Below are 27,510 nucleotides of genomic sequence, written 5' to 3'. Positions count from 1 at the left end.
CAGTTTGTGAAATAAATGAAAGTGTATTTACACTTATTTAATGATTAATTTAGTGCTCAATATTAAATTGCAATCTGTTTTGCGTTTGTTGAAATATTTAGCACCAGTCAAAAGTTTGGACATGCCTTCTCATTCATATATTTTTTATTTTTCTATTTTTGTCCGACATTGTAAATGAATAATAATGAAGTCACCCAGACTATAAAGGAACGCATAAGGAATCATGAAACAAACCAAAATACGTTTATCTGGGCAGCTGTTAACTTTTGTTTGTTTCTGAGGCAGGTAACTCTGATGAACTTATCCTGTACAACAGAGGGAACTCTTGCTCTCCTTTTTCTGTGGTGGTCCTGATGAGTGCCAGTTTCATCGTAACAATGTTGATGGTTTTTGGGACTGTACTTGAGGATACTTTTAAAGGTCTTGAAATTTTTTTCTTGAATTGACTGAACTTCATTTCTAAATTATTATTATTTTTTTTATTTTACTTAGTTGAGTAGATCTTGGATTAAATATGGATTAAAACATTATTCAAATAGAGCTTTTCACTGTATACCACCAACTCTATCCCTTCACAACTTTACAACTGATGCTCTTAAACACTTAAATAAGAAATAAAAAAATAAGAGGCAGTAAAATCAAGTCAAATTGTATTAACTCTTGACAAGTCCAGCACAGCTGTTAACTGAAAGCTACTTTGGAAAATCTGGTTTGTTTAACACTTATTTTGTTTTCTAAATATTTTTTCTATATGTTTTTCGTCATAGTTTTAATGGCTTTAGTATTAATCTACAATGAGAAGTACAGTCAGAAAAAGTACAGTGTGGTCCTTATATGTATTTACATATTTTTATATTATTCAGCAGTAAGAAGGATTTAGATATGAACCAGTAGTTAATTTATAACACTGTTATAAAGCCTTATTACCATAGGATGCAGAGTTCTTAAGATATACATCTATTTATAAACAGTACATATCAGTTATGTTAATGATTTTGAAGCCACCAAACTAAACAAAAAGGTGTTAGCAATTTTTTAAATGTAATATAGTTTAAATGATCAGTAAGTGATAAAGAATGAATAACAATGTTTTCATTTTTTCAATGTTCTTTATGGGAATCACGCACATGTCTTTAAATGTCACTGAAATTCAACATAACAATTATGCATGCTGTCAATTCAGCCTTATATGTTTCATAAGCTGGCGTATGTCACGTTGCAGATACTGGCATAAAGTATTCATAATTATCAAGTATTAAGTATTTCTTTTTAAAGACATTGTTCAATACTTGTGTTGAATGATGTGTTATAAAGCCTGTAAGTATGCAGGTACCTTTAAATAATGTTAAACTGAATTTTAAATACTAACATGTCACCATTTCCAAGGATCTCGGACTCATTTGTCCTGCATATGGAGTCCTGAATATACCTGCACAGGCTATAGGGTGGATAACCTGCATGTTAAGCTGCTCCCTCATTACAGATTCAGTGTCTTTGAGGAGTTCAGTGTATATTTGGCCTTCAGCAGTCCGGCTCAGGCTAAAGTAATGCTGAATGCAGCAGCTTCCATAGTCACTAGCTTATATATAAGGTACCGGATGACTGACAGTGGTTTAATTCAGGAATCATTACTGTTTAAAGTGCTGGGAGTTGCTTCTGTTCTACAGGCTCCATACTGAGGAACCCTCTTCTAAAATATGCATTTATCAGCTACAGTCGTTTCCGTCACACTTTATTTATATATTTATTTATTTAAAGTCTCCTACAGATTATCAACAGAGGCCTACATATGCTTCACTTACTGAATAATCATTAGAACTGAATCTCATTTCATATTCATTCATACTATTCATAAGTATATGTATATGTTTGAGTAAAATGAACATTGCGGTTTATTCTATAACTAACTACGGACAACATTTCTCCCAAATCCCAAATAAAAATATTTTAGAGCATTTATTTGCATCAAAAATGAGAAATGGCTGAATAATGATGCAAAGAAAACAAGTTCATATTGATAAAGTTTTCTTAAAGAGTCAAGAAATCAATATTTGTTGGAATAACCCTGTTTTTTAATCACAGTTTTCATGCATCTTAGCATGTTCTCCTCCACCAGTCTTACACACTGCTTTTGGATATCTTTATACCTGCACTTCTAGTGCAAAAATTCAAGCAGTTCAGCTTGTTTTGATGGCTTGTAATTATCCATCTTCCTCCATTATATTCCAGAGGTTTTTCAATTTGGTTAAATCAAAGAAACTCATAATTTTTAAGTGGTCTCATTTTTAAAAAAGTGCTCTTCCCAAAAAATAACAGTGTGCCTTACAATCTGGTGCGCTTTATGTATGAATTTTGCAAGTCAGGTATTAAGGAGCAGTAAAGCCACTCTGTTGAAGTACAGCATTATACAGGTGTTTCAGTAAAGTTTCTCCAGCATTAAGGCTTGGTGCAGCAGCATTAGCATTAGGTGCTAACCACAGCGCTAGTTCTTTCGCCTTTCAGAGGTGAGTTTACCAGGTTAATACAAGCAACAAGGGACAAACCGCTAGCTGATAGTTAGCGCCCTTGGTTACCAGAACTGTGGCTCACCCTGGGACAAAATACTGGAATTCTAAGCTTACTGTAAGTAAACAGAAGCTCTTAACTCTTTGACCCATATAAACAGTTTTTAGGAGAAAAATCTGTGTAGATTATTATCCAGCACTTTTTTGACAAGTACAGTTTTACAGTTGTTTACTAAGGGAAACATGGTGACACGCTTGCTCACTTCGATTTAGGCATCCTTACTAGTGTTGCTTAATGCACCTTATAATCCGGTTCACCTTATGTACGAAACTACACCAGAAAATAGACTTTCCCTTATAGTGCGCCTTATAATACAGTGCAAAAAATATGGTAATATTAAACATTTCTGTGAGCAGAAAAAATAATCTAAACCTTTAGGATTAGTGGATAGTTTGAGTCGTTTTGGTTCAGATGTGAAGCGTTATGTTTATGTTTTTTACTTTTAAACCCTATCTCTTATCTGTGAAACATGGTGGTGGCAGTATCATGGTTTGGGTCTGGTTTGCTATGTCTGCAACACTTACTGGAAACATTTAGTTCTACTTTTCCAATCACAGACTTAAAATATTGGATTGTTGGATTGAGTCAAGGTTTGTCTTAAAGTTAGTTTTCAGTATAAATGTACATTGAATTTAAAGTACAGCACAGTTTTATTAGATTTATTTAGTCAAGTTGAGTGTCTATAAAGCATCTACAGTACACAGTACGTCTACATTTTCCACTTCTTACAATCCAAATCCTCCCAAACACATTCTCCAGTGATGCTGAGGTATGAGGTGGTCACTCGGCTGTGCTTTGCTTGAGGATCAAACACGTATTTCACTTAATCAAGCAAAATTTAATTTATAACCTTTTTTTAATGTTTTCTTAGTGCATTTGCTTTACTGATATTCTCTCTCTTTCTCTTTCTGTTAAAATGTTTTTCTAAAATGTGTTTCTAAGGGGCTGAACTAACAAAATCAGCAGGGGATCAAATAATGAATTTCTTTTCCTCTGCATATCATCACACATATTTAATTTTATTCTATTTTAACAACTCCTTCTCGGCACATCATTTTTGTCAGAGAGCATATATACAGTACCAGTCAAAAGTAAAAAAAAATACCTATAAATCAGTGTTTTTTCATTATTTTGAACTATTAACTATTCTGCATTGTGGATTAATAGTAAAAAATCCAAACTATGAAGAATTATTTAGTAAACAAAACAGATTATGTTTTATATTTTAGATACAACAATTCTTAATTTTAAGTCCCTAAAAAGGTCATAATATATGTATGTAATAATGCCTAGTAAATAAATCTAAATCTAATTCAGGCTTTATGCAACAAAGAACCAGACCTTAATAAATCCCTCATTTGTAGCACAATCTGATTAATAAAGTGTTTTCCAGCCTTGCTGTCGTCTCTACACTCCACTCCTTTTTTTTTTAAAGAAAAGAACAGCAGACATTTCTACCTTCTCCCAAAGCTCTGAATGTGATTAGGAGACGATGAAACAGCCGCCACCCATCAGCTCTCCCTCCTGCCCTGCCTCTAAACCCATACATCACCCAGTGCCCCTCCCAAACTACCCTTCCCATTTTTTTTTTTAATTTTTTCAATTTGAGCTGAGGATGGAGTCAGGGGTTTATTTCCCACTTTAAGTAAGGTAAAAATGGTCATAATGAATTTATTTATTAGTGCCTAGTAAACAAATCTAAATCTAATTCAGGCTCTATTCAACGAAGAACCAGACCTTAATAAATCTCTAATTTGCTCATTTGTAACAAAATCTGATTAATAAAGTGTTTTCCAGCCTTGCTGTCGTCTCTACGCTCCACTCCTTTTTTAAAAAAAGAAAAGAAAAACAGAAGACATTTCTACCTTCTCCCAAAGCTCTGAATGCGATTAGGAGACGATGAAACAGCCGCCACCCATCAGCTCTCCCTCCTGCCCCATCTCTAAACCCATACATCACCCAGTGCCCCTCCCAAACTACCCCTGTCAGCAAAAATCAGGGGGATTAGTGTCCCTTTAAGTAAGTATTATAACGAATACAGCAGTACTTAATTTTAAGTCCCTAAAAAGGACATAATGAATTTATTTAATAGTGCCTAGTAAACAAATCTAAATCTAATTCAGGCTTTATTCAACGAAGGAAGAAATCTTAATCAATCTCTTATTTGTATTAAAATCTGATTAATAAAGTGTTTTCCAGGCTTGCTGTCACCTCTACGCTCTACTCCTTAAAAAAAAAAAAAAAAAAAAAAAACAGCAGACATGAAAACGATGAAACAGCCGCCACCCATCAGCTCTCCCTCCTGCCCTGCCTCTAAACCCATACATCACCCAGTGCCCCTCCCAAACTACCCCTGTAAGCAAAAATCAGGGGGATTAGTGTCCCTTTAAGTAAGTATTATAACGAATACAGCAGTTCTTAATTTTAAGTCCCTAAAAAGGTCAATATGCATTTATTTAATTGGGCCTAGTAAACAAATCTAAATCTAATTCAGGCTTTATTACCTTAATAAATCTCTAATTTCTATTAAAATCTGATTAATAAAGTGTTTTTTTCAGCCTTGATGTCGTCTCTACGCTCTACAACTTAAAAAAAAAGAACAGCAGATGAAACAGCCGCCACCCATCAGCTCTCCCTCCTGCCCTGCCTCTAAACCCATACATCACCCAGTGCCCCTCCCAAACTACCCCTTACATTTTTTTTGAGCACTGTGGAGTCAGCAAAAAATCATAGGGTTTAGTGCCTCTTTAAGTAAGCAATATAATGAATACAGCAGTTTTTAATTGTAACTCCTTACAAAAAAGGTCATAATGAATTTATTTAATAGTGCTTCGTAAACACTATTTAAATCTATTTAACAAAGAACCAGACCTTAGTAAATCCATAACTTGTAACACAATCTGATTACTTAAGTGTTTTCCAGCCTTGCAGTCGTCTCTACGCTCCACTCCTTCTTTTAAAAAAGAAAAGAACAGCAGACATGTCTACCTTCTCCCCAAAGCTCTGAATGCAATTAGGAGACGATGAAACAGCCGCCACCCATGGGTCCGATTTCTCATTAACAATCGACTGCCGTCAGTGGCGCGAAAATGCGTGCATCCGTACCTGAGACAGATGTTTCAATCGTAATGCCTGAAAGCGAGGGGGTTCATCATCTGAAAACACACCTGTAGGCCTTTCTGAATTAGACATTACAAACTGTGATGTGTACTGGGAGTGATGGTAATGGAAAGCAATAACTATAATAACATGTGCTGGGGGAAAAAAAAGAGAGAGAGAGCGAGAGAGAACAGGGGAAAGCAGCAGCTATGGAGCTGACATTGATTCGTGTCCCCGAGATGTTTATTATACACTTTGAATGAATTTTCCTCTACAGTAAGAGTAACATCTAATCTAATACAGCTTGCGTCTATCCAAACAAACAATACAAATCACGTTTTGTTTTAGATCGACTTCTCCAGATCAGCTTCTCTTCCTCTCTGTCTGTAGATGTGAAGCTCCCGGTAAAGCTCGCCGGCTGTAGAGGCGATCTGGCTGTACAGCTGAATGGCGTTCCTGCGCTATATCACTTGGCTCTGCCTACACACTTTCATTAGGAGTTGGATCGGAGTCAGGAAATAGCATTAACACACGTGCGAGTGAGACACTGTAGCTCATCAGCACAAGCAAACTCACCGACGGCGCCATCTGCTCCGTCTTTACATTCCTCTACTCCTAACTAACCTTAATTAACTGTAACAAACTGCAGCTCTAAGAAAGTTTCACTTCAGAGAATTCACCTCTTCAATAAAATAAGTCATCTCAGTGAATTATCAATAATCTAATCACAGCAAAAACAGGAGAGTTGAAATTTCAGAGTTAAACAGCTGAGAGTTGATTTTCACTCTCAAAGTGTAATTTTAACTCATTCAGGTTTAAATGGTGTTCAGTCTTGGAGTTATTTGACAGAGTTGAATATTTCAGTGTTAATCCCACTAAACCCAAGAAATACTGGCCAACTCCACAGAGATTTAATTAAACTCCGCCCAGTTAAACATGTTATTTGCCTAATTTACCATCAGTGTGAAATCTTGCCCACCAGGGCTACCTTCCATTGGGTATTGTGTTATATTTTGTTTAATGGTTGTTTGTCTATATATTGTAGGCTATAAGAGCAAGTTACCATCCTTTGTACAGTAAATTGTGATAAAGTGTTGGTAATGCACTAAGAAATACAATGGAGAATTACACACTAACCTGTCCTGAATAATAATTAAATAATAAAAAGTCATATTAATTGACTAATCTTCTTCTCATTTATAATTTTTAAAACTCGTTTTAGAGTTAGTGTTACAAGTTAGAAAGTTAAAAAAATACAAATGTGAGTTAAAAGGGAACTCTGGCAAGGTGTTAAATGTTTAACTATTTTGAAAGTGTTGATTTAACTCTAAAGAGTGTGGACCTATATAAACTCTGATAAAGAGTTAAAATCAACTCTCTGGGAGTTAATTTAACACTTGCCTTAAGTTATTTTAAAATTTTCCTGCATTGAAAATCAATAATGCAAATTGTAGCCATGTACTAATCATGTAATAACATTAAACATGTTAAACTAATCAACATATGTATCCTCTGCAACAGAGGTAACTCTTGATCTTCCTTTTCTTAAGGTGGTACTGATGAGAGCCAGTTTCATCACACTGTTTTTGATGGTCGTTGCGACTGCACTTAAGGATGTTATTACATGGATTTGTATTATGTATCAGAGCATTATTCAAACAGGAAATATCTAGATGATGCTCTCAAACACATTAGGAGTCAATAAATTTGAGTAAATTTGAGTTCTTGACGAGTTCAGCACAGCTGTTAACTGAAAGCCTGAATTCCAGGTGACTCTACCTCATAAAACTGACTGAGAAAATCCAGCCAACATGTGTTAAAGAAGAAATCTAGGTTGCTAGGTGGTTAGCAAGGTTTTGCTAAGCAGTTGCTACGTGCTTGCTAAGTGGTTGCTAAGGTGTTGCTATGGTGTCTGTGGTGGTTTCCATGGGGATGCTAACTGGTTGCTAGGTGGTTGATAAGGCATTCCTATGGTATCTGTGGTGGTTGCTATGATGTTGCTAAGCAGTTGCTCTGTGGCTGCTAAGGCATTGCAATGGTATCCATGTTGGTTGCTTTGGTGTTGCTAAGATGTTGCTAGGTGCTTGCTAAGGTGTTGCTATGGTGTCTGTGGTGGTTGCCATGGTGCTGCTAACTGGTTGCTAGGTGGTTGATAAAGCATTCCTATGGTATCTGTGGTGGTTGCTATGATGTTGCTAAGCAGTTGCTAGGTGGTTGCTAAGCTGTTGCTATGGTGTCTGTGGTGGTTTCTACGGTGTTGCTGCTTTATCCAGGTTTTCAAGTTTCTCCCTATTCATTTTCAATGGGGAAAAAAACAGGCATTTACGGAGTTTTTATGAAAACTGTATGTCCGATCAAAAAAGCTATAAAAACACTACATGACAAGAAGCGTGAAGAATGCGCCTATGATAATAATAATATTAATAATAATAATAATAATAATACAGTATAGCTAAAGCAATGCTAAAGCAATGCGCAATTATAATGAAAAAAACAAACAAACAAAAAAAACACTGAATTTAAGCTGTGGCCAAACATTTAATTGGTACTGTCTATTCAGTAATAAAGTGCTGTTAGTTAAAATAAACACTGAATAAAAAGAAATAAAAATAAAATAAGAAAAGTTTTTGTAAGCGTGTCTGTTGTCTGATGTGTGTTTTTTACTGGTTCTGATCGTTGCTGGTTGGCTAAAAACTGCTTGGCAAGCTCAAGCTCTACAGTATTTGAACTCAGTTTGGCTGTAATGGTTCATGTTTGAAGGCTGACTTGTGGGCCAAATTCACTTATTCCCAAATCTCCATTAAGGTTACTGGGCTGTGGAAATAACGCTGTCAGGGCACGAGCAGCTGCTCCAGAGTTAGTTATGAAAGTTATGGATGACCCAAAGCGTAACTTCTTGCTTGCTGGCTGGCTGACTTTTGCTCTGATGGACTGGAGTAAAGGCAGGCTGCCGTGCTCCAAACATCAGCGTGGTCAAGATGGCAGGATGGATCGCTCAGTGTCGGCGTTTGATGGTGAACAGAATTCAGTCGAGCAGCTTTACTTACTGTGGACGTGATAAATCATCAACCCTGTGGGTCCGAAAGCTCATTTTTCCTACGTTTGAAAATGCCAGCTGCCCTTTATACTGTGTTAATGATGAATGCACCAATAGGAATGCTTGTTATAGTATATTAAAGGAATTTTCAGTGAAAAAAAAAGCAAATTAATGTGATTTATTATAGAACCTAGAATGAGTTGATTAGTCAAGACATGTTTGATATCTGAAGTTTGCTTGGTTAGATGTTATTAAGCTGATGTTAACACTGAATTTAGACTGTCACCAATCAAGAAAAAGCAAAAAAGGGTATAAAATAGGGATTGCTTCCAGAGTTTTTTTTTTTTTTTTTTTTTTTTTTTTTAATGGATCAAAAAGCAAAACTGAACAAAATTATTATTTTTTTTTTGCACTCTAAGGCGTACTATCAATAAACATCTATTATTTGGTCTATTTTCATACATAAGACGCACCAGAGTATAAGGCACATTAAGCGATTCTAGTAAGGAACAGTCGTGTCACCACGTACCTGTAAAGCTAAGCTACGTACCTGTAAAGCTACCTGTAAAGCTAAGCTAAGTTTAGTAAACAAAACTGCAATTCTAAAAATATATATATATACTTTCAAGTCAAAGGAGGGCTGGATGTTAATCTACACAGGTTTCTTACCTGAAAACTGTTCATTTAAATGAGTAAAGCGCTTTTGTTTATTTACAGTAAGCTTAAATTTCCAGATTTCCACTAAGGCTGGGTGCAGCAGCTTTAGCTTTAGCATTAGCATTAGCGGCTAACCGCTAGTGCTACTGAGGCACTGAGTGCTATCAAGTTTTTCTTATTTGGTTTATTTTTGTCATTTCTAATGAAATAATAAATGGAACAAAATCCAGTAAACTAACAACAGTTAGCAGTTTTTTATTTTTTTTTATTTTAGGAAACAATTCTTTAGTTAAATTCCTACAGCTGGTCTGTAGCAATGGAAATAACCTGAGCTTTGTCAAATAATGCAGAAAAAAAGGATTTCCAAAGCTGTAATGCTGTACTCTTTACTGAATTTACACACGAACACACAGAATATTAACACTTTTATCATTATAACAGCTAAAAAAACACACAGAAACACAGAGAAACTCTGTAACTATTAAAAGTAGAAGTTATTTTCTTTTAAAAAATTATACATGAAGCCAGAGAGCGGTGAGTTTCCTACAGCTTCAAAATACTCTTGGAAAATGGAGAAAAGTGCTACAGGAAGAATCACGTCTGGCTGATCCACATGGGAACAACAGCTTTAGCCTTTAGCTCAGATTAACATGATTGGACTCATGTTAAGTCTCAGTCAGTTTCAGCAGTGAAAAGAAGAATTAGAGGTCTGACAGGTGAAGAACTGCACTAATAAAGCCATTACTGAGATAAAATATAAAATAATGGGGGTGTTCTATAATCAGTACACGTATCTTTAATTAATTTATCAATCAACCTTTATTTTAACTCGGATGTACATTGAGGGCAGCCCTCATTTTCAATGTAGCCGAGCATTTACAAAAACAGGGATTGACATAGAGAGAAAATAAAAGGTAAATTTAATTATTGTAAAATATCAGTAAATAAAATAAAAATATATATAAAAATAATAATCATAATAATAATAATAATAATAATAATAATAAAATAATAATAAAATAAAATTAATGATTATAATTAAGTATGGTTTTATTAACAAAAATTAAAATCAAAAGAAAGGAAGACTAATACAACAAAAATGGGTTAAAATTAGCTAAAACTAACTTGTAAATAAATGAAAGAAAATAAAAGCAATAAAAATAAAAATAGTAATAACAATAAAAGAAAATCAAAATAAGATAAAAAAGCAAAAATACAAAACTATTAAAATAATAAAAATAATAATATGACTATGAGAATAATAATAATAAAAAAAATAAAAATAAAAAAAAGGAAATAAAACTAAAAGAAGAACTAAAATAAAAGTTAAGGATAAATAAGATTAAGTAAAACAGGAACAGGCTGTCTGAAGGTGGTTAGATATTAATAGTTTAAAATGATTGAGTGACACCAGTGAGCTGAGTTTTAGAGTGTCCTGTAGTGAATTCCAGCTCACTGGTGTTCTGTAGCTAAAAGCAGATTTTCCCAGTTCACTAAAAACTTTTGGAACCTGGCAGCTGATCCAATCACTTGAGCGAGTCTGATAATTACTGTTTTTCACATTCATCAATGAAGTGATGTATTCTGGCAAATGACCGGAGAGAGTCTTATAAATAAAAATCTATATGAATCTAAAAATTTATATGAAGAATAGTTGCCCATATCAGTCTAAAGCATTTATTAAGCATTTATTGTATATACTATACATTGAATTGAAACGGCAACGCAACTATGTTTTCAACAGACTGATATGACTGAAGACGAGCACATTTATACAGTACAAATACATACATAAATAATGCAACATAGCTAATCAGGCAGAAGATGCAATAGATGCAGTCGCTGTCTACTGAAGAGCGGAAGATTCGTACGTATCAGGCTGTTGTGTGGCCTTGTTATAAATCACTTCATAAGCCAATTACGCCAAAGCCGACAAGTAAGCGAGGAACAAAGTGTGAATTTGTTAATAGAGAGCTCAGTCCTCTGAATGCAGAAGCAGTGGTTATTTTTGCGAGGGGGCACTGGGGGATCTGGAGAGAGAGCACTCGGCTCAGGCGGGGAGACGGAGCGTATTCTGCCCGCAGCCCCACCGGACGCCCACTCCACATCTGCATTCGGCCATTAATTACTCCCAACGAAGCGCATTGTTTTAATGTTCCTCTTATTTACAGTGCAATTACTCGGCGAGGCTGGGAACCGCGCGCTCGGCTCCTGAGTATTGATCCCGGCCGTGACCCCTGTGATGAGGCTGGGGAACGGCGCGAATGAAAGGCCTCCTCCAAACAACGTGTGGCACAGGTCAATTTAGCTGGAAGCTCCGGCGTAATGGAAGCATCAGCACCTACAGCTCCTGCTGATCAACTTTCCCCAGCTACTGAAGCATGCGGCTAACGCCGGCTGAATACCAGATGAAGCCACATTTACTCACTTACTTTCAGCCTGGAATCATCTGCCTGTTGTGAAATATCTGTGTTTATAATCACATAATTACTGTAGTTCAGAGGTGGAAAGTAATGAATTACATTTACTCAAGTTACTGTAATTGAGTAGATTTTATGAGTCATTTGCAATTTTTAAAGTAGTGTTTAAAATAGGTAATTTTACTTTTACTCAAGTACATTTTGACACAAGTACTTTACTTTGCTACATTGGAAAACTCCCGTTACTGAGTAAAAAATGAAATGCTGTGAAAAAAACAATTGTCTGAATAAAAAAAAAAAAAAAAATAATTGGCACGGATGCTCGAGCGTGGATTAACTAGGCAATGCAAAATGCGCCTGCCTCGCCGGACAGAGCCGTCAGCTTTTAAAACTTCCACATCAAACCTGCGAAAGCATGTGGTGGTGAGTATTTTTATCATTAAACAATCTGCTTAAATGTTAAAAAAAAAAAAAAACATGTAAATAGCAGTTAAAGTACAGCAATGGCAAATTAAAAAATAATAATGACCTGTACAACTATAAAATTACAGTTTATATTCACCTATATGACCATAACCTTTTAATAGCAAAGAAAAAATGGATCATAGAAACCTATACCACTTGTTCTTGAAAATGTTTTATTGGGGGGGTCTAAACAAATACTGCCTGAAAGGTCCAAATTATTATGTGGAATAATAATTAATTAAAAACTATTTAGTTTATGATTTGTTTTTACTTTTTTTTTTTACATCAAATATTTAAAAGTAACTATGTAACTTTTACTCAAAGTACATTTTAAATTGAGTACTTTTTTACTTTTAATCAAGTAGATTTTTAGATGGGTACTTTTACTTTTACTTGAGTTGAATTTTAGCAAAGTAAAGGTACTTTTACTTAATTACAATTTTTCAGTACTTTTTCCACCTGTAGTTACATATCATATTTTTCGCAATATAATCCTTACAATTATTTAAAACCCTTTAATTTTTCCAGTCCAATGTGCCTTATATATGCATTTTACCAGTCAATCAGTATTAAAGAGCAGTAAATCCACTTCACTGAAGTACAGCATTACAAAGGAGGGTCAGTTTAGTTCTCCAGTACCGAGGCTGAAGCAGTATTAGCATTAGCTGCTAACTTTATTAGCATTTACATCCATTTCGTTACCCCACCCCCTCAATACAATTTCAATCAAAGTTTCTGGATTGTATTCTTAGTTTGTTAGACCTAGTTAGTTCTTTTTCTTTTTTATAGTCTCAGTGTTTTTTCTCAGTCGTTTTAATTCTTTGTTTTTTAATTTTGTAATGGCTAATAATAATACACAGACTGACTAGCTCTGAACTGTTACTTCATGTAGGTTTACATTTTGTTTCTCCCGAATAATTAATACCTTCATTAAACAAGGGCATTTCGCGATTACTTGTGTTGTCTCGGACTAATATTTAAATTTGTTTAATGATCTGAAGCAGTCACCTAATAACTATTAATTAATAGCTTATAACTAACACTAAAGCTAATGCTGCTGCACCCAGCCTTAGTGCTGGAGAAACTTTACTGAAAACTCACCCTTAGACAAAATAAATAAACAGAAGCGCTTTTTAGTCACCCAAATAAACGGTTTTCAGAAGAGAATTCACATCCAGAATTACAGTTTTGTTTACTTAGGCACTTCCTTATTAGTGTTGCTTAATATGCCTTATAATATTCCAGTGCACCTTATTTATACATATATAGCAGAAAATATGCATTCATTGATAGTGCTCCTTATAATTCATTGCTCCTTATAGCCCGAAAAATACGGTATCCCAGAAAAACTATTATTGAAAAAGGCGTGGACAGGAAAGATGGTGAACAAATATTAAATAGCTAATTAATATTTAAAAGAACAATCATCTAAACTGGCTGTTCTCTACATGCTTGTTTACTCATGGAGTTGTGGAACATGTGTTGGCATGTAAAAGTACAGGCATGATATTGTTGATTGGTATGTAAATTAAATGTAAACATATTTCATAAGTCGGTGTGTAAGAATACAAAGGAAAGGAAAATTTTTTATATGCAATATAAACAATATATTTAAAAGACATGAATTATTAAATATGATTTTTCAGCTGTATTGTTTGAACACATAAGATGACAAACACATTAGCACCACACAGACCCTACACAGCAAAAACAGGAGAGTTGATTTTCACTCTCAAAGTGTAATTTTAACTCATTCAGGTTTAAATGATGTCAGTCTTGGAGTTATTTGACAGAGTTGAATATTTCAGTGTTAATCCCACTAAACCCAAGAAATACTGGCCAACTCCACAGAGATTTAATTAAACTCCGCCCAGTTAAACATGTTATTTGCCTAATTTACCATCAGTGTGAAATCTTGCCCACCAGGGCTACCTTCCATTGGGTATTGTGTTATATTTTGTTTAATGGTTGTTTGTCTAGCCAATATATTGTAGGCTATAAGAGCAAGTTACCATCCTTTGTACAGTAAATTGTGATAAAGTGTTGGTAATGCACTAAGAAATACAATGGAAGATTACACACTAACCTGTCCTGAATAATAATTAAATAATAACAAAGTCATATTAATTGACTAATCTTCTTCTCATTTATTTTTTTTAACTCTTTTCAGTGTTAGTGTAACAATTTAGGAAGTTAAAGAAATACAAATGTGAGTTAAAAAGGAACTCTGGGAAGGTGTTAAAGGTTTAACTATTTTGAAAGTGTTGATTTAACTCTGTGGGAGTTAATTTAACACTTGCCTTTTTTTCTGTGTATCTTGGCAGTCATGTGACGTGCTGGGCTCCTCTCAGGAAGCTGATTGGCTCTTTTTGTTGAAGGCTGGGACTTTTTTCTTTTTTCGTAAACATGCACCATTATTAGCGTTAAAAAAAATCCTATTCATACTGCAGTCGGTGGCTGATCTCCAGTTTAATAAATTAATTCGGTTTCTGATTTATCTCTCTCTCTCTCTCGCTCTCTCTCCCTCTCTCTCTCTCTCTCTCTCTCTCTCGCTTTTTCTCTCTCCCACCCCCTTCTATGCTCTCCCACACCACCTACACACATAAACTCTCTTTCTCCCTGTCTTTCTTTCTTTCTTTCTTTCTTTCTTTCTTTCCTTTTTTCTTTCTTTCTTTCTCAGTCAACTGTACAGCCTGCTGCACCTGCCTTTCTGTCCTCAGGTTTCAATGCACTCAGATCAGGATCACTTCATACACTAGTAGTATGTGGGATGTAATGATACACAGTTCAATACAGTTCAGTACAAAGTCACAAGCAGTTTGGACCTCATGCTTTAGTATAAAGCAGAAAAAAGGCCAAAAACATTAAACTAACCCAGGTTTCTTTTCATGTTCTGAACCATTTCATGTAAATAAGAGGTTAAAACCTAATTTACAGACATTTCTAATGCAAAGCCAGAGAACAGTGACAGTTAAAGAATACTCATATGAGTCATTCTCTCACACTGCATGATTAAAGAAGAAAGGGATGAGTCAATTTGCTAATTAAGACTACAGTTACCACAATAATATTCAAATAGAACTACAAATCCCACAATACCATGCCAATTCAATGACTCATGTAGTTAAGGTTTACAGATTGGATGCACACTTGTAAAATTAGTGTATTGACATTTTTTTCCATGTAACTCATGCAATTGTTGTCCTTCTTTGCATGACAATTTGACATAAATAAATGTATTTTTACACTACTATTACCACTACTATTATCACCACCAAAAAAAAAGAAAAAAAGAAAACTAGACAAAGTATAATACCAATACAGAAATATACTATATTAATACTGTATTAATAATATATAGTATTTGTATGTATGCACTTATACAGATTAATACAGCCGTCTAAATACTATCATGCTATGAAACTGTAAAACTGATATTCTTTACCCCATAAAGTTAAGAATACAGATTTCATAAAATGTAAATTAGGCCAACTACAAAAATTAAAGTGAATGTTTAAATTGGTTAACCTTAAAATTTAAAGTTTTTATACATATATATATATATATATATATATATATATATATATAGTATATATAGTATAATATAGATTCCTATAAGATTTCTAGCTGACACAAGTGGTGGTGGTTTTCTTTAAAATATAAAAGTTTGAGTTTAGGGCTCAAAACTCAAAAAACTAGTGCAATAAGTTGCTTTGAATTTTTTTTATTTTTCTCAACTTTTTTTTTTTTTTTTTTACTTTTTACAATGCTCCAATCAGCACACCCCCTAGTATTAATCACTAATAATACTGTTACAAACACAAGGGTGTACTTATTGAACATTCACTATAAGTAGCATCCTTATATAGTTTAATTAGAGATAACAGAAACAGGATTTCTAGCATGAAAAACAAAAAGAGAAACAAACACTTTCTTACACTGATTGACAGTTAAAATGCTACTTTTGCTCGGCAACAGAACGAAGAACAGCGTGCACCATTTGTTGTACAGGTTAAGTCTGACTTTATGCCGGCAAACATCCAGATAGCACAATGTCTGACTCCACAGAAACGCTTTCCAATCAGATGTCCTTGAGACGACAGAGACTGGAAGACGGAAAGCCCTGAGAATGCAGGAAAAGTCAACTGTTCCACCCCACTGAAGAAGAATTCATGCAGGCGGTTGAATTTAGGCCTTGAAAACACATTGTGATGAAAAACGAAATTTAATAAGGGCTAATAAGAGACGTCTTCATCACTGAGTAGGATTTAAAGACAGTGATGACCTTTCCAAACAGAAAATGAAATGAAATGAAATGAAATGAAAGGGAGGCGGTAAACATGCCTGGAAGTTTTTTTGGTTCATTATATCTGATAATGAATGAATGGGGTGATATCAAAACTGCCTGGAACTTTAGCTGCAGTTTGATTTGTAATTTGAACTTTATTGGAAATAAACAAAGGAGATGTAAAACAATCTTGTTTCTCAGAGTGATGTGGTGAGTGATGATAGTCCTATATCTATTTCTCTGCATCCTTTATTAGTTTCCTCCTTTCACCCTGTTCTTTAATGGTCAGCATAGACCCAAACAGGGCAAGCTCTTACTAACCGGGTTGTGGGTTATTCTGTTATATGCATATATATACAGGCGTTGGACAATGAAACTGAAACACCTGTTTTTAGAGCACAATCATTTATTGTGGTGACGGACAGTTCTGGTGGAAACAGGAGAGTTAAGTTGCACATTGAATTCTGCCGTGATGTAATCAGCAGTGTTTTTTGGATACAATCCGGGTTAGCACCCGAACATCCCTTTCAGACAGCTTCCTCTTACAGCGTCCACAGTTAATCCTGTTGGATGTGGTTGGTCCTTCTTGGTGGTTTGCTGACATTACCCTGGATACCGTGGCTCTTGATACATCACAAAGACTTGCTGTCTTGGTCACAGATGCTCCAGCAAGACGCGCACCAACAATTTGTCCTCTGATAAAGAACCAGAGGTCATCCTCTGGTTCTTTATCAAAAGATGCTGCCCAGAAGATGCTGCCCACAGGACACAGTCCACAGGAGTTATTTGGTCAAGTGAAAAGGCAAAATAGTTTGTAGTAAACAAATAAGTTTTTGATGACGTGCTCAAATCACAACCAGCTGTGATGTTGGAAATGTTCAGTGATCCATAAGTATTTAAAAACAATTTAAAAATGTTTATTATTTGGTATTCATGCAATTTTTCTGCTTGGTTTTGGCCTAAAACTGTCGCGTCTGGCGCTGATAGCGCTCCTGTCTCCCTCGCTCTCAGCTCTTTCTGCACTCTTCAGTCACCGAACTACAATACCCAGAACGCACCACACTTGGACTACAATGACTCCTCCGATCACATGACTCTGCAAACAGCCTCATCAGGTAATCTTTGTAGTAATCATTGTATCACCTGTTTCCCTATGTATTTATACCCCCTCAGTTCACTCACTCCTTGCTGAGTATTGTTTGTTTTCCCTGCTTTGCAACATGTTTTCCTTGCTCATTTTTTGCAGTTTTTGACCCATTTTTCTGTGTACCTCCACTCTGCCTTTGCCTTCCCTTCGTTGCTGTGTTTTGCATGTGTTTATGGTGTATCATTCCCCATTGGCTCCTGTTTATCGGCATTGACCCTTTTCTGTCTGACCCCTCTTTGTATCTTTTAATAAAATGTTTAATTTACACATCCTCATTTGCCTGAGTCCTGCCAGATCATGACAGAGACATTTTGGTGCATCCTCTACTGTTGAGTCTTGAGTTAAACGGCTGACTGAATTATTAAAAGCTTCAGCCTACACATTTTTCTTTCTTTTTTTCTTTTTTCTTTGCATAATTTACTCATATTTAGTTGTTTATTTGTTTGGGCTTTGTTTAGGTTAACAAGGACCGAAATGGACCACTACTACTACAGTAATACTACTACTCATAATGTTTCCAGTGTAGACATCCTGGAGGCTGTTCCACTTCTCTGGCTGGTCTCATCAATGGCTGCATTCCCGAAAAAAAGAAAATGTAGTAGACGCAGGTAGCTCAAAAAAAATACAGGCCAGAAAGATTTAGCTCATTGTCTGTAGCTAAATGTCCATGAGGGAGCTAGTCCCATTCACTGAGAGATCAGCAGTGTGTACCCAGAGCACTGTCAGGGTCAGGATGGATGAGGGCCTGCGGGTGTATGAGGAACTGGCCGGATGAGTAAAATTTGCCGGTGACCAGCAGGCCTTGATAAGTAGGCCAGAGCTTTCATGGCCGAGGGCTTATAAATGATGGTGGACCGGTGTTCTCTGTCTGGTCAGAGAAGAAGGCCAGCCTGGCACGGCGCACAGTTCAAAGGAACAGGGCTATTTGGGATGGCTGTTACTCATATCCTAACAAAGCGAAGCAGGATGACTTTACTTCTCTTCCGTTCGCGCTCGGTTCATTATTTGCGAACGAGGTGGCAAACACAACTATGATCAAATACGGGCTGAATAATAATGCATTCCTGCACAAACATATCAAAATCAAACGCAAGCGAAAAACAAAAGAAAAAAGGCTATACGGTAATGAGGGAAAGCGTTTCAGAAAGAATTCAAATGTTCCTCACATTAGCCTAACGAAGCCCATTAGCCGTTTCATGTCTGTTTATTTGATCATGCCAGCAGCTTTAGTAATTGTTGCTGTAAGACCATTACCTGCAGTGAGGTATGAATATGAAAGTGTGTGAGTGTGAGTGTGTGTGTGTGAGGCCCGCTAACGTTAGCATTTCCTCCGCGGGTGCAGAGCGGCTTCTCCCTGTTTGCGTTTGACTCTCCGTGGTGGGTGATATCTGCCGCCACCCCATGTTGCCTGAATGGCACCCAGTGCAACAGCCGCCTGCCATGAATATTGATGCGCCAGTCTGACAGAAACGTGCCCTCAGAGGCGGCCGGGGCTCCCGCGGGGGCTTCGCGGCCTCGTGGCCCCACCACCTCACCGCACTTCGCCATCACTTATTCATCCGACACCTGTTTCTCTCTCGCCTGCTAAGCAGACCAGCCCGTGGCGTATAGAGGGGTTTCCACTTCAAATCGTCTCCTTATGCTAGGCTTCCCCACTCTAAGGTGAGCCAACGCGAAACGACAAGACGCAAGAAACTATGAATGATTTTATTAACAATCCATATACAGAGGTTGATTTTAGTGTGGGAGGTTTCATGGCTAAATTGGAGCATATTTAATCATTAATTGCACATCACACCAGTAAGAGCAGAGTGAGGTTCAATTAGCAGGATAAGAGAAGAGTTTTACCAAAAATATTGCAATGCACACAACCTTAAGGGTGACATACCAGAGTTCAAAAGAGGACAAATTGTTGGTGCACGTCTTGCTGGTGCATCTGTGACCAAGACAGCAAGTTTTTGTGATGCATCAAGAGCCACGGTATCCAGGGTAATGTCAGCATACCACCAAGAAGGACCAAACACATCCAACAGGATTAACTGTGGACGCTTTAAGAGGAAACTGTCTGAAAGGGATGTTCGGATGCTAACCCAGATTGTATCCAAAAAACATAAAACCACGGCTGATCAAATCATGGCAGAATTCAATGTGCACCTCAACTCTCCTGTTTCCACCAGAACTGTTAGTCAGAACAGTAAATTATTGTGGTCTAAAACCAGGTGTTTCAGTTTCATTGTCCAACCCCTGTAGTGTAACTATATGAATGCATGAATGAATGAATGACTGAATGAGTGAAAGTTATATAGCGCCTTTCTAGAAACCTAAGAAGACTTTACAGTCATAATTTTTACTCACAACCATTTATACTCAGCACTCATCCACACACTGATGAGAAGCAGCAGCCAATAGCGCACAGCATACTCTCAACCGGAAACAATCATCCACCTGAAGGACTGCATCGAGCACTACAGCATTTTACCCAGAAAAGAGTGCCAATCTATAGCTGGGCACACAAACATACATAGGTTTACACAAACATGTTTAGAGTATTTTATTTACCTAAAACAGCATACAAAGTGAGGCCATGTTTTTATATTTTGATTCCTTATTCTTTTAAACATGTATTGTCTTAAAACTAGCAATAAGCTAATTTAGAGGTGGTTTAACATACAAGGATTGGGCCTAGTGTTGGACTACTCTGCATTTTTTATATTAATAGTCATTTTGCAGAATAGTGTACCAGCTTTAAATTGAATAAAAACTTAACTTCCTGACTTCAAATAAGAATTGCAGACTCACTTCAAAATATAAATTTAATTTAAATGTAAATGAACTGCATACTTCATACTTTATCCTAATTAAACATATAATTGCACAATTTCTTGGGGTGCTAAATCGAAACTCATTTGCTAACATGAAATCAGCCCTAATATGTAGTTCCTGCATTTCATTTGAGTTGTCATTTTATTTTTCTATCTGTTTACTTGTGTCTACATCATCCAACTCTTCAATTGCACCTTTGATAGGGTCCTTCTATCTGTTGTCTGTTAATCTGGGAAGGGAGATAACTAGAGTTTAAAGGTTAGAGGTAAGGAATATTGATCTAGAGTTGTGGGTTTGAAGCCGTCATCTGCTAAGATGCCGCGGTTAAAGCCTTGAGCAAGGACACTGTAAATCTGTAGATTTTCTCTTAGTGTCTGACACTCAACTGTCAGAAAGACAGAATGATACTGTACGGTTATATATTTGTTTACCAGAGTACAACCTGTGAAAATGTGTCCTCAAAGGTACAGCATGCTCCTTCAGGTCCAAATGTGTCCCTAAGAATGAGGATAAAACAACTGCAAAGGGTTATAGTACACATATTTTATTTACCTTAACTGGAGGTACAGATTACATACCCTTAAAGGCACTATACATCCTATACATCCTTTTAATTTTCAAAAAAATCGAAAGAGCAGTGTGCCTTATAATCTGGTGCATCTTATGTTTGAATTCTATCCATCAGCTTGTAAGGAGCCACTCCCCTGGGCCACTCGCCTGAAGTACAGCATTATAAAGGAGTTTCAGTGAAGTTTCTCCAGCACTAAGGCTGGAGCGGTATTAGCATTAGCCACTACCTGCAGTGCTAGCTCTTTCACTGTTCAGAGGTGAGTATACTGGACTGTAGCCTGCATGATTAGCGTGGTAAAACAAGCTACATGGAATGAATTGCTAGATGATAGTGGCCTGGGTTACCAGAAAACTCTAGTTTGTTCAGTATAGCGCTGTCAGGTGGCATCTTCTAGCGCTAAGCACTGCCAAGTGTTGCTAAGCATGGCTAGTGCTGCTGCTAACTGTGCTGTTGAAATATTGGAATTCTAGGCTTACTGTAAATAAACAGAAGCACATTACTCACCCAATAAACAGTTTTCAGGAGAGAAATATGTGTTAATTGCGGTGTGATACCTTTGTTTCTTACTATTATCGCTTAAAATGCACCTTATAATATGGTGCGCCTTATAGTCTGTAAATTACAGTACTTACTACCAAAGATCTAAAAATGTAACAATACTAGTTTTCAATGATAACGAAACTAAAACTTCTAAATCTCCTACCACAGCCATCATAGATGAGGCTTTGATTTTGTGGGGAAAAAAAATATCTACCACCAAAAGTCATTATGTAAATGGTAGAAACAACTTGAACCACACCAGCATTCAAGGCGTTCAAATTGTGTTTGAATTTTGATGCATGCCTTATGGGTACTGTAATGCTCCACAGACAATGTTCACAAACCCTGTTGCAGTCTTTTAGTTAGGGCTCAACAAAAGCAGCCTATAAGAATATAAGATGCTTGGCCTTAGAAAAAGTGGGCGGGGCTTCAATACAAGCACACATTTCTGGCTTCATTAGTGCAGAATGAAGAGGAATGGAACCACTGTGTCCATGTTTTTATTTTTTTTCTTGTTAAATATCAATTCTGGGATTGCAACATCCTCAATAAAGGCTGAAATGACCATGTTTATATGGCCGATTATCATCACTATTATTATCATCATTTATACTGAAGATATGCTTGTCTGAAGTGCATTAGGACGGTTTCAAAGCAGTGTGCTTCTTTTTTTATTTTTATTTAGCTGTGAAATGCAAGCCTAAACTGGAAATGTATATTAATGATGTTATTACAAGTCTGTGCTGCTTGTTTCCACAAAAACACGTCCAAAAACTCAGCCAGCGGCCAATTTTCATACAGCTAAAACATCTACAGATGTGTCTACAGTTTACACAGGCAGAGCTGATTTCTTTAACACATATCCTAGCAACACTACTTGGCATTTGGGCGGCTCAGTGTGAGCGACTGGACCCAGCGGTAATTGGACAGCTGATATCGAGATCACACACATGTAGCCAGCCCGGCTAATTTTGTCATGATGAGGCTCATTTATCTGCACGGCTAGACCTGAAAGCTGAGGCACAGTTTAGGTTAACAAAACAGGAGCTGCAGGATATTTGAGGAATCTCGCTCTTGTTTGGAAAGGGAGGAAAACGGCTCAGAGTGATACCGCTCCTCCATTGTTTTGCATGACAAACCGATTTGGGCCGGGTCCAGCAGTGCAAACGCAGTGAAGAGCTTATCAGTCCGCACTCTCTTTTCTGTCCCTTGCTCTATTGTGGCGAGACGCAGTCCTTCTGGACAATAAAATGGAATTTACAGCAAGGAAGAATGGAGCTGTCAAAAGTAATGGCTTCCTAAACAGTATTTTATGCTGTATTAGTCATACTAAATATCTTTGAAAGCCCTGGAAAAATTGAAACTTGCTTTTTTTGTTCAAAAAAAAAAGAAAACAAAAAAAAAGAACTGGACTGAACTTTTAATTAAATGTTCAAATGGTTTTTAATAGAGCCGAACATGTTTACTTTCGTGATGATTGTTTAGTGACAGTCGAGGTTATATAAATGCAAATGCACACATTTCAGCCCACAACATGGCACGTGTCCATGTCAACCGTTAGCTGGTTCAGCAAACGTTACACCCACAGTCAGCATCTACATCAACATTTATAGACACGTTTCACGAATCAAAGATCCGCAAAAAAAATAGCTGTTGACAACAATATTTCTTTTCTGAGGAGAAACACTGAAGAACTTGTGTCTGTTTCGAGCACAACATGTGCTAAGACATCTGAACACATGCATACACAAGCGCGATTTGGCCGCGAATATGGGACAGTGCAAGAGAGGTTTTCAACCTAAATTATTTATCTATGAAACGGGGATAGAAAAAAAAATCTTTGCAGCACTCAAGCTACAGTTCTAGAACAGTAGTTCTTACTATTCCTGAGCTAAAACCCTGAAAAAACAAGAACGGTGAATTCACAAAAAAAGTCAGAAACCTTATAACACATAACATATACAGCTCTGAAAAATGAAATGTATGAGTTTCTTTTTGATTTTACCAAATTGAAAACCTCTGGAATATAATCAAGAGGAAGATGGACAGATCACAAGCCATCAAACTAAGCTGAACTGCTTTTTAGTTTTGATTGTTGCACCAGGAGTGAAGGCATAAAGTTATCCAAAAGCAGTGTGTAAGACTGGTGGAGGAGAAGAACATGCCAAGATGCATTAAAAAACTGTGATTTAAAACTGTGAGTTATTCCACTGATATTGATTTCTGAACTCTTAAAACTCTTAAGATTAATATAAACTTGTTTTCTTTGCATTATTTGAGGTCTGATAGTTCAGCATCTTTTTTGCTATTTCAGCCATTTCTTATTTTCTGCACATAAGAATAATAAATTCTCTAAATGACAATATTTTTATTTGCAATTTATTTGGAAGAAATATTGTCTGTAGTTTATAGAATAAAACAACAATGTTCATTTTACTCAAACATATAGTTATGAATAGCAAAATCACATAAACTGATTTAGAAAATAAAGTGGTCTCTTATTTTTTCCAGAGCTGTACATATTTTGGATATTCAGATTGTTATAAAACACTGGTAAATAATGGTCAAAGCATTGTATACACATATCTGAATGTTTAAACGCACTGATGCTATTATGGCTAAATGGAACTCTGGCTAAATGAAAAATTAATTGCTTGACTAAGGGCTATAAGACTCTACAGCCAATCAAGTCAAGCCAGTGAGATCCAGAAATAAAGTGTATAAATCCAAAATCAGTGCATGAATTTATTGTTACAGTAAATTTGGAGGAAACACTGGATGAGTAGGTGTCCAAAAACTCCAAAATACCAAAATAATGAACAAAGTGTTTAAAAAAAGGTGTGATAAAAAAAAATTAAAAAAAATTTTTTTAACAAGGGAATTTCTTTTTTTTTAAACCAATCTAGTCCTGTGTGAAAAAGTATTCGCCCCTAAACTTAATAACTTGGTTGTGCCACCCTTGGCAGCAACAACTGCAATCAAGCTTTTGCAATAACTGGTAATCAGTCTTTCACATCTCTGTGGAGGAATTCTGGCCCACTCATTTTTTTTTTTTTTTTGCAGAATTGTTTTAATTCAGACACATTGGAGGGTTTTCGAACATGAACAGCCTGTTTAAGATCATGCCACAGCATCTCAATTAGACTTATTTGACTAGACCACTCAAAAAACTTCTTTTTTAAACGTTCAGAGGTGAATCTGCTAGTGTGCTTCGGATCACTGTCCTGCATTGTCTTGCTAGAGAATGGAATTCATGATTCCATCATTTACAGCAAGTTGTCCAGGTCCTAAAGCAGCAAAGCAGACCTAGATCATCACACTTTCATCACCACCATGTTTGACTTTGACTTAGTATAGTGTTATTTTTCTTAACTGTAGTTAGGTAAAGTGAGAGCTGCAGTTCTTTAAATCTTGTTTAGAGTTATTTTGTGACCTCCTGGATGAGTTCTCCATGCCCTTTTGGAGGCCGGTCACTCCTGGGAAGGTTCACCACTATTCTACAGTATCTTTTCTCTATTAGTGAATAATAGCTCTCTCTCTCTCACTGTGGTCTGATGAAGTCCTAAAGCTTTAGAAATGACTTTGTAACATTTTCCACACTGATAGATGATCAATGACTTGTGATGTTTTTCTGATCTGTTTTAGATTTCCTTCAGATCTGGGAATAATGTGCTGCTTTTTGAGATCTTCTATCCGGCTTCATGTTGTCAGACAGGTTCTATTTAATAGATTTCTTCTTTTTAGTATAGCACTGGATAACTACTACCACAAGCTCTTGTGCTTTTTGGCCCTGTTTGACAACTACTCTGAAAAAATTACTTAAAATTTACTTTTAAAAAGTTTCGCAACTTTCTGCATTTGCTTTTTTTTTAAGTACATTTAATTTCAGATCAATTAAATTATCTTCAACTCAGTTTTAAGACTTAAATGTTGCATAGAGTAACAAATAATTGACTGAATTTCAGTCAATCCTTTCTTTTAGTAAACTTTACTTCATTTATTTTTGATGAATCAATCGTATCTTTTAGAAACTTTTACCTAATTTCTGCATACGATATTATCTAATTACAATTACTTAATTTATATACAATATTATTATATATAATCTTAGGAAACAGACCAAGTTTCACTGTCTCGACACATGGATGTCATGTAATACATTCTTGTAAGTATACTAAAAAGAATGTATTACATGTCTTCCATGTGTCGAGACAGTATAATTTGTGTGTTTTAACTAAAAATATGAAAATGTTAAGAATTATAATATATTATGTATCATAAACTATTTGAGTAATATTGTATAAATTAAGTAATTGTAATTAGGTAATATTGTATGCATAAACTAAGTAAAAAAAAAAGTTCAGTTCACTTATTTACTCTATGTAACATTTAAGTCTTAAAACCGAGTTGAAGTTACTTAAATTTATCTGAAATTAAATTTACTTAAAAAAAAGCAAATGCAGAAAGTTGCGAGACTTTTTTAACGTAAATTTTACGCATCATTTTTTTCAGTGTACACCCCCTTAAAATGATCAGAACCTATATAAACACTGCTGTATTAATAGTAATAGTGAAGCTCACGTTGGATGTCGATGGTGACGGTGGCCTCCTTGCCATTGGGCGCTGCTTTGTTGGAGGCGCGGCAGGTGATTCGCTGCCCGCTCTCGATGTTGGACGCCGATATGTAGAGCGTACTGACTGTGCTCTCCCTCTGGCCGTCCCTCAACAGAGTCTGAGAAAGAAAGAGAGAGACAGAGAGAGACATAGAGGGTAAGAAAGAGAGAAAGACAGGAAGAGAAAGCAATAAGCAGGGCTTAGAAGGGGGTCCACTCGTCTGCCTGGACACCGCGGGTTGCCTGACCTTCAGCTGGTAGGGGAGAATAGAAGCTGTTGAAAAGTGCTGCAGAGCGGAGGTTAGACTGCCTTTGATCCTAAAATCCCTCACCCTTCCCCGAGCACAGATCACACGCAACTACTGTACAGAGCATCTTGTCAAATCTCGCGGATGGAATCAATCTCCCTCTGTCAGCCGGCTTCCGAAAGGAGCGTGAGATGGCATGCCAAGAGCACACTGACGGAGAGAACATCAACACACTGTTTTTCCCTGGAAATAACAGCTGCCTTTCAGCCCTGCCTGCTCGGTCACCGACACGCAGACGCGCCGGTGAACCTCGCTTTTTTCCACTGACCCCAGTTTTCAGCAGTACACCAGGCTAAATCCACTCAGAGAAAAAATAAGAGATGTATCACTGTCACAGTTAGCCTTGAAATTACAGCCTGAATGATATTATATATATGTTGTACTGGTTGGCTGATAACATGGGGTAAAGCTTATACATATGATCTCTATTAGAAAACAAATCCTGTTACTAACTTGTAGAGCTTAGACTGTCTGCCCGAACCAGAAATCGGGTGGGTTCCGGCCGAGATTTCCCACCACATTCCTCGGGCCGGGTCGGGTCGGGCTCCAGAAAATAGTCTGAGATGTAGGCATCTGTTTTTTAATTATATTTTTATTTTTAAATAAAGCTCTGGTGTGATAATCACAATGTTGCTAAGTAACCAATTATTATTGTTACGAAAACGAACCAAATAACGAAAACTGAAAGTGAAAAATGAATTTATTTATAAGCGCTGTTTTCACTCCCACAGTTACTCCTACAGCGGGGGGTGTTGTGCCGATTCTGTCCGCGAAGCGAGAGTCGGATTCAGCAGGGAGTCGGATTCGGCACAACAGCGGCAGCATCGCGGCAGCACCTCGCGGTCCACAGTGTTAGTTGTAAACGCTCGCGCTAGCCGCAAAATACGACAGAAAACACTGAGGGAGCTGCAGAATTCTGTATGGGACTAGAATATGAGCACGAGGAGATAAAAGAGAAACAGGAGATACAGTGTGTG

At 36.5% G+C, this 27,510-nt stretch overlaps 1 protein-coding gene across 2 annotated transcripts in view; it reads right to left on the bottom strand.

The window, feature by feature from the left end:
- Positions 1 to 27,510, bottom strand: part of kirrel3a (kirre like nephrin family adhesion molecule 3a) — a 277,571-nt gene that overhangs the window by 50,138 nt on the left and 199,923 nt on the right. For both annotated transcript variants that reach the window (XM_007244712.4, XM_049468642.1), the window contains one exon: positions 26,194 to 26,344. In XM_007244712.4, the coding sequence (XP_007244774.2) occupies positions 26,194 to 26,344 (151 nt within the window). The remainder of the gene's footprint in view (positions 1 to 26,193; positions 26,345 to 27,510) is intronic.

The sequence above is a fragment of the Astyanax mexicanus genome, chromosome 20, assembly GCF_023375975.1.
Source record: "Astyanax mexicanus isolate ESR-SI-001 chromosome 20, AstMex3_surface, whole genome shotgun sequence".
Lineage (NCBI taxonomy): Eukaryota > Metazoa > Chordata > Actinopteri > Characiformes > Acestrorhamphidae > Astyanax > Astyanax mexicanus.
The sequence above is the reverse complement of the archived record's forward strand: the minus strand, read 5'-3'. Positions and strand labels throughout refer to the sequence as shown.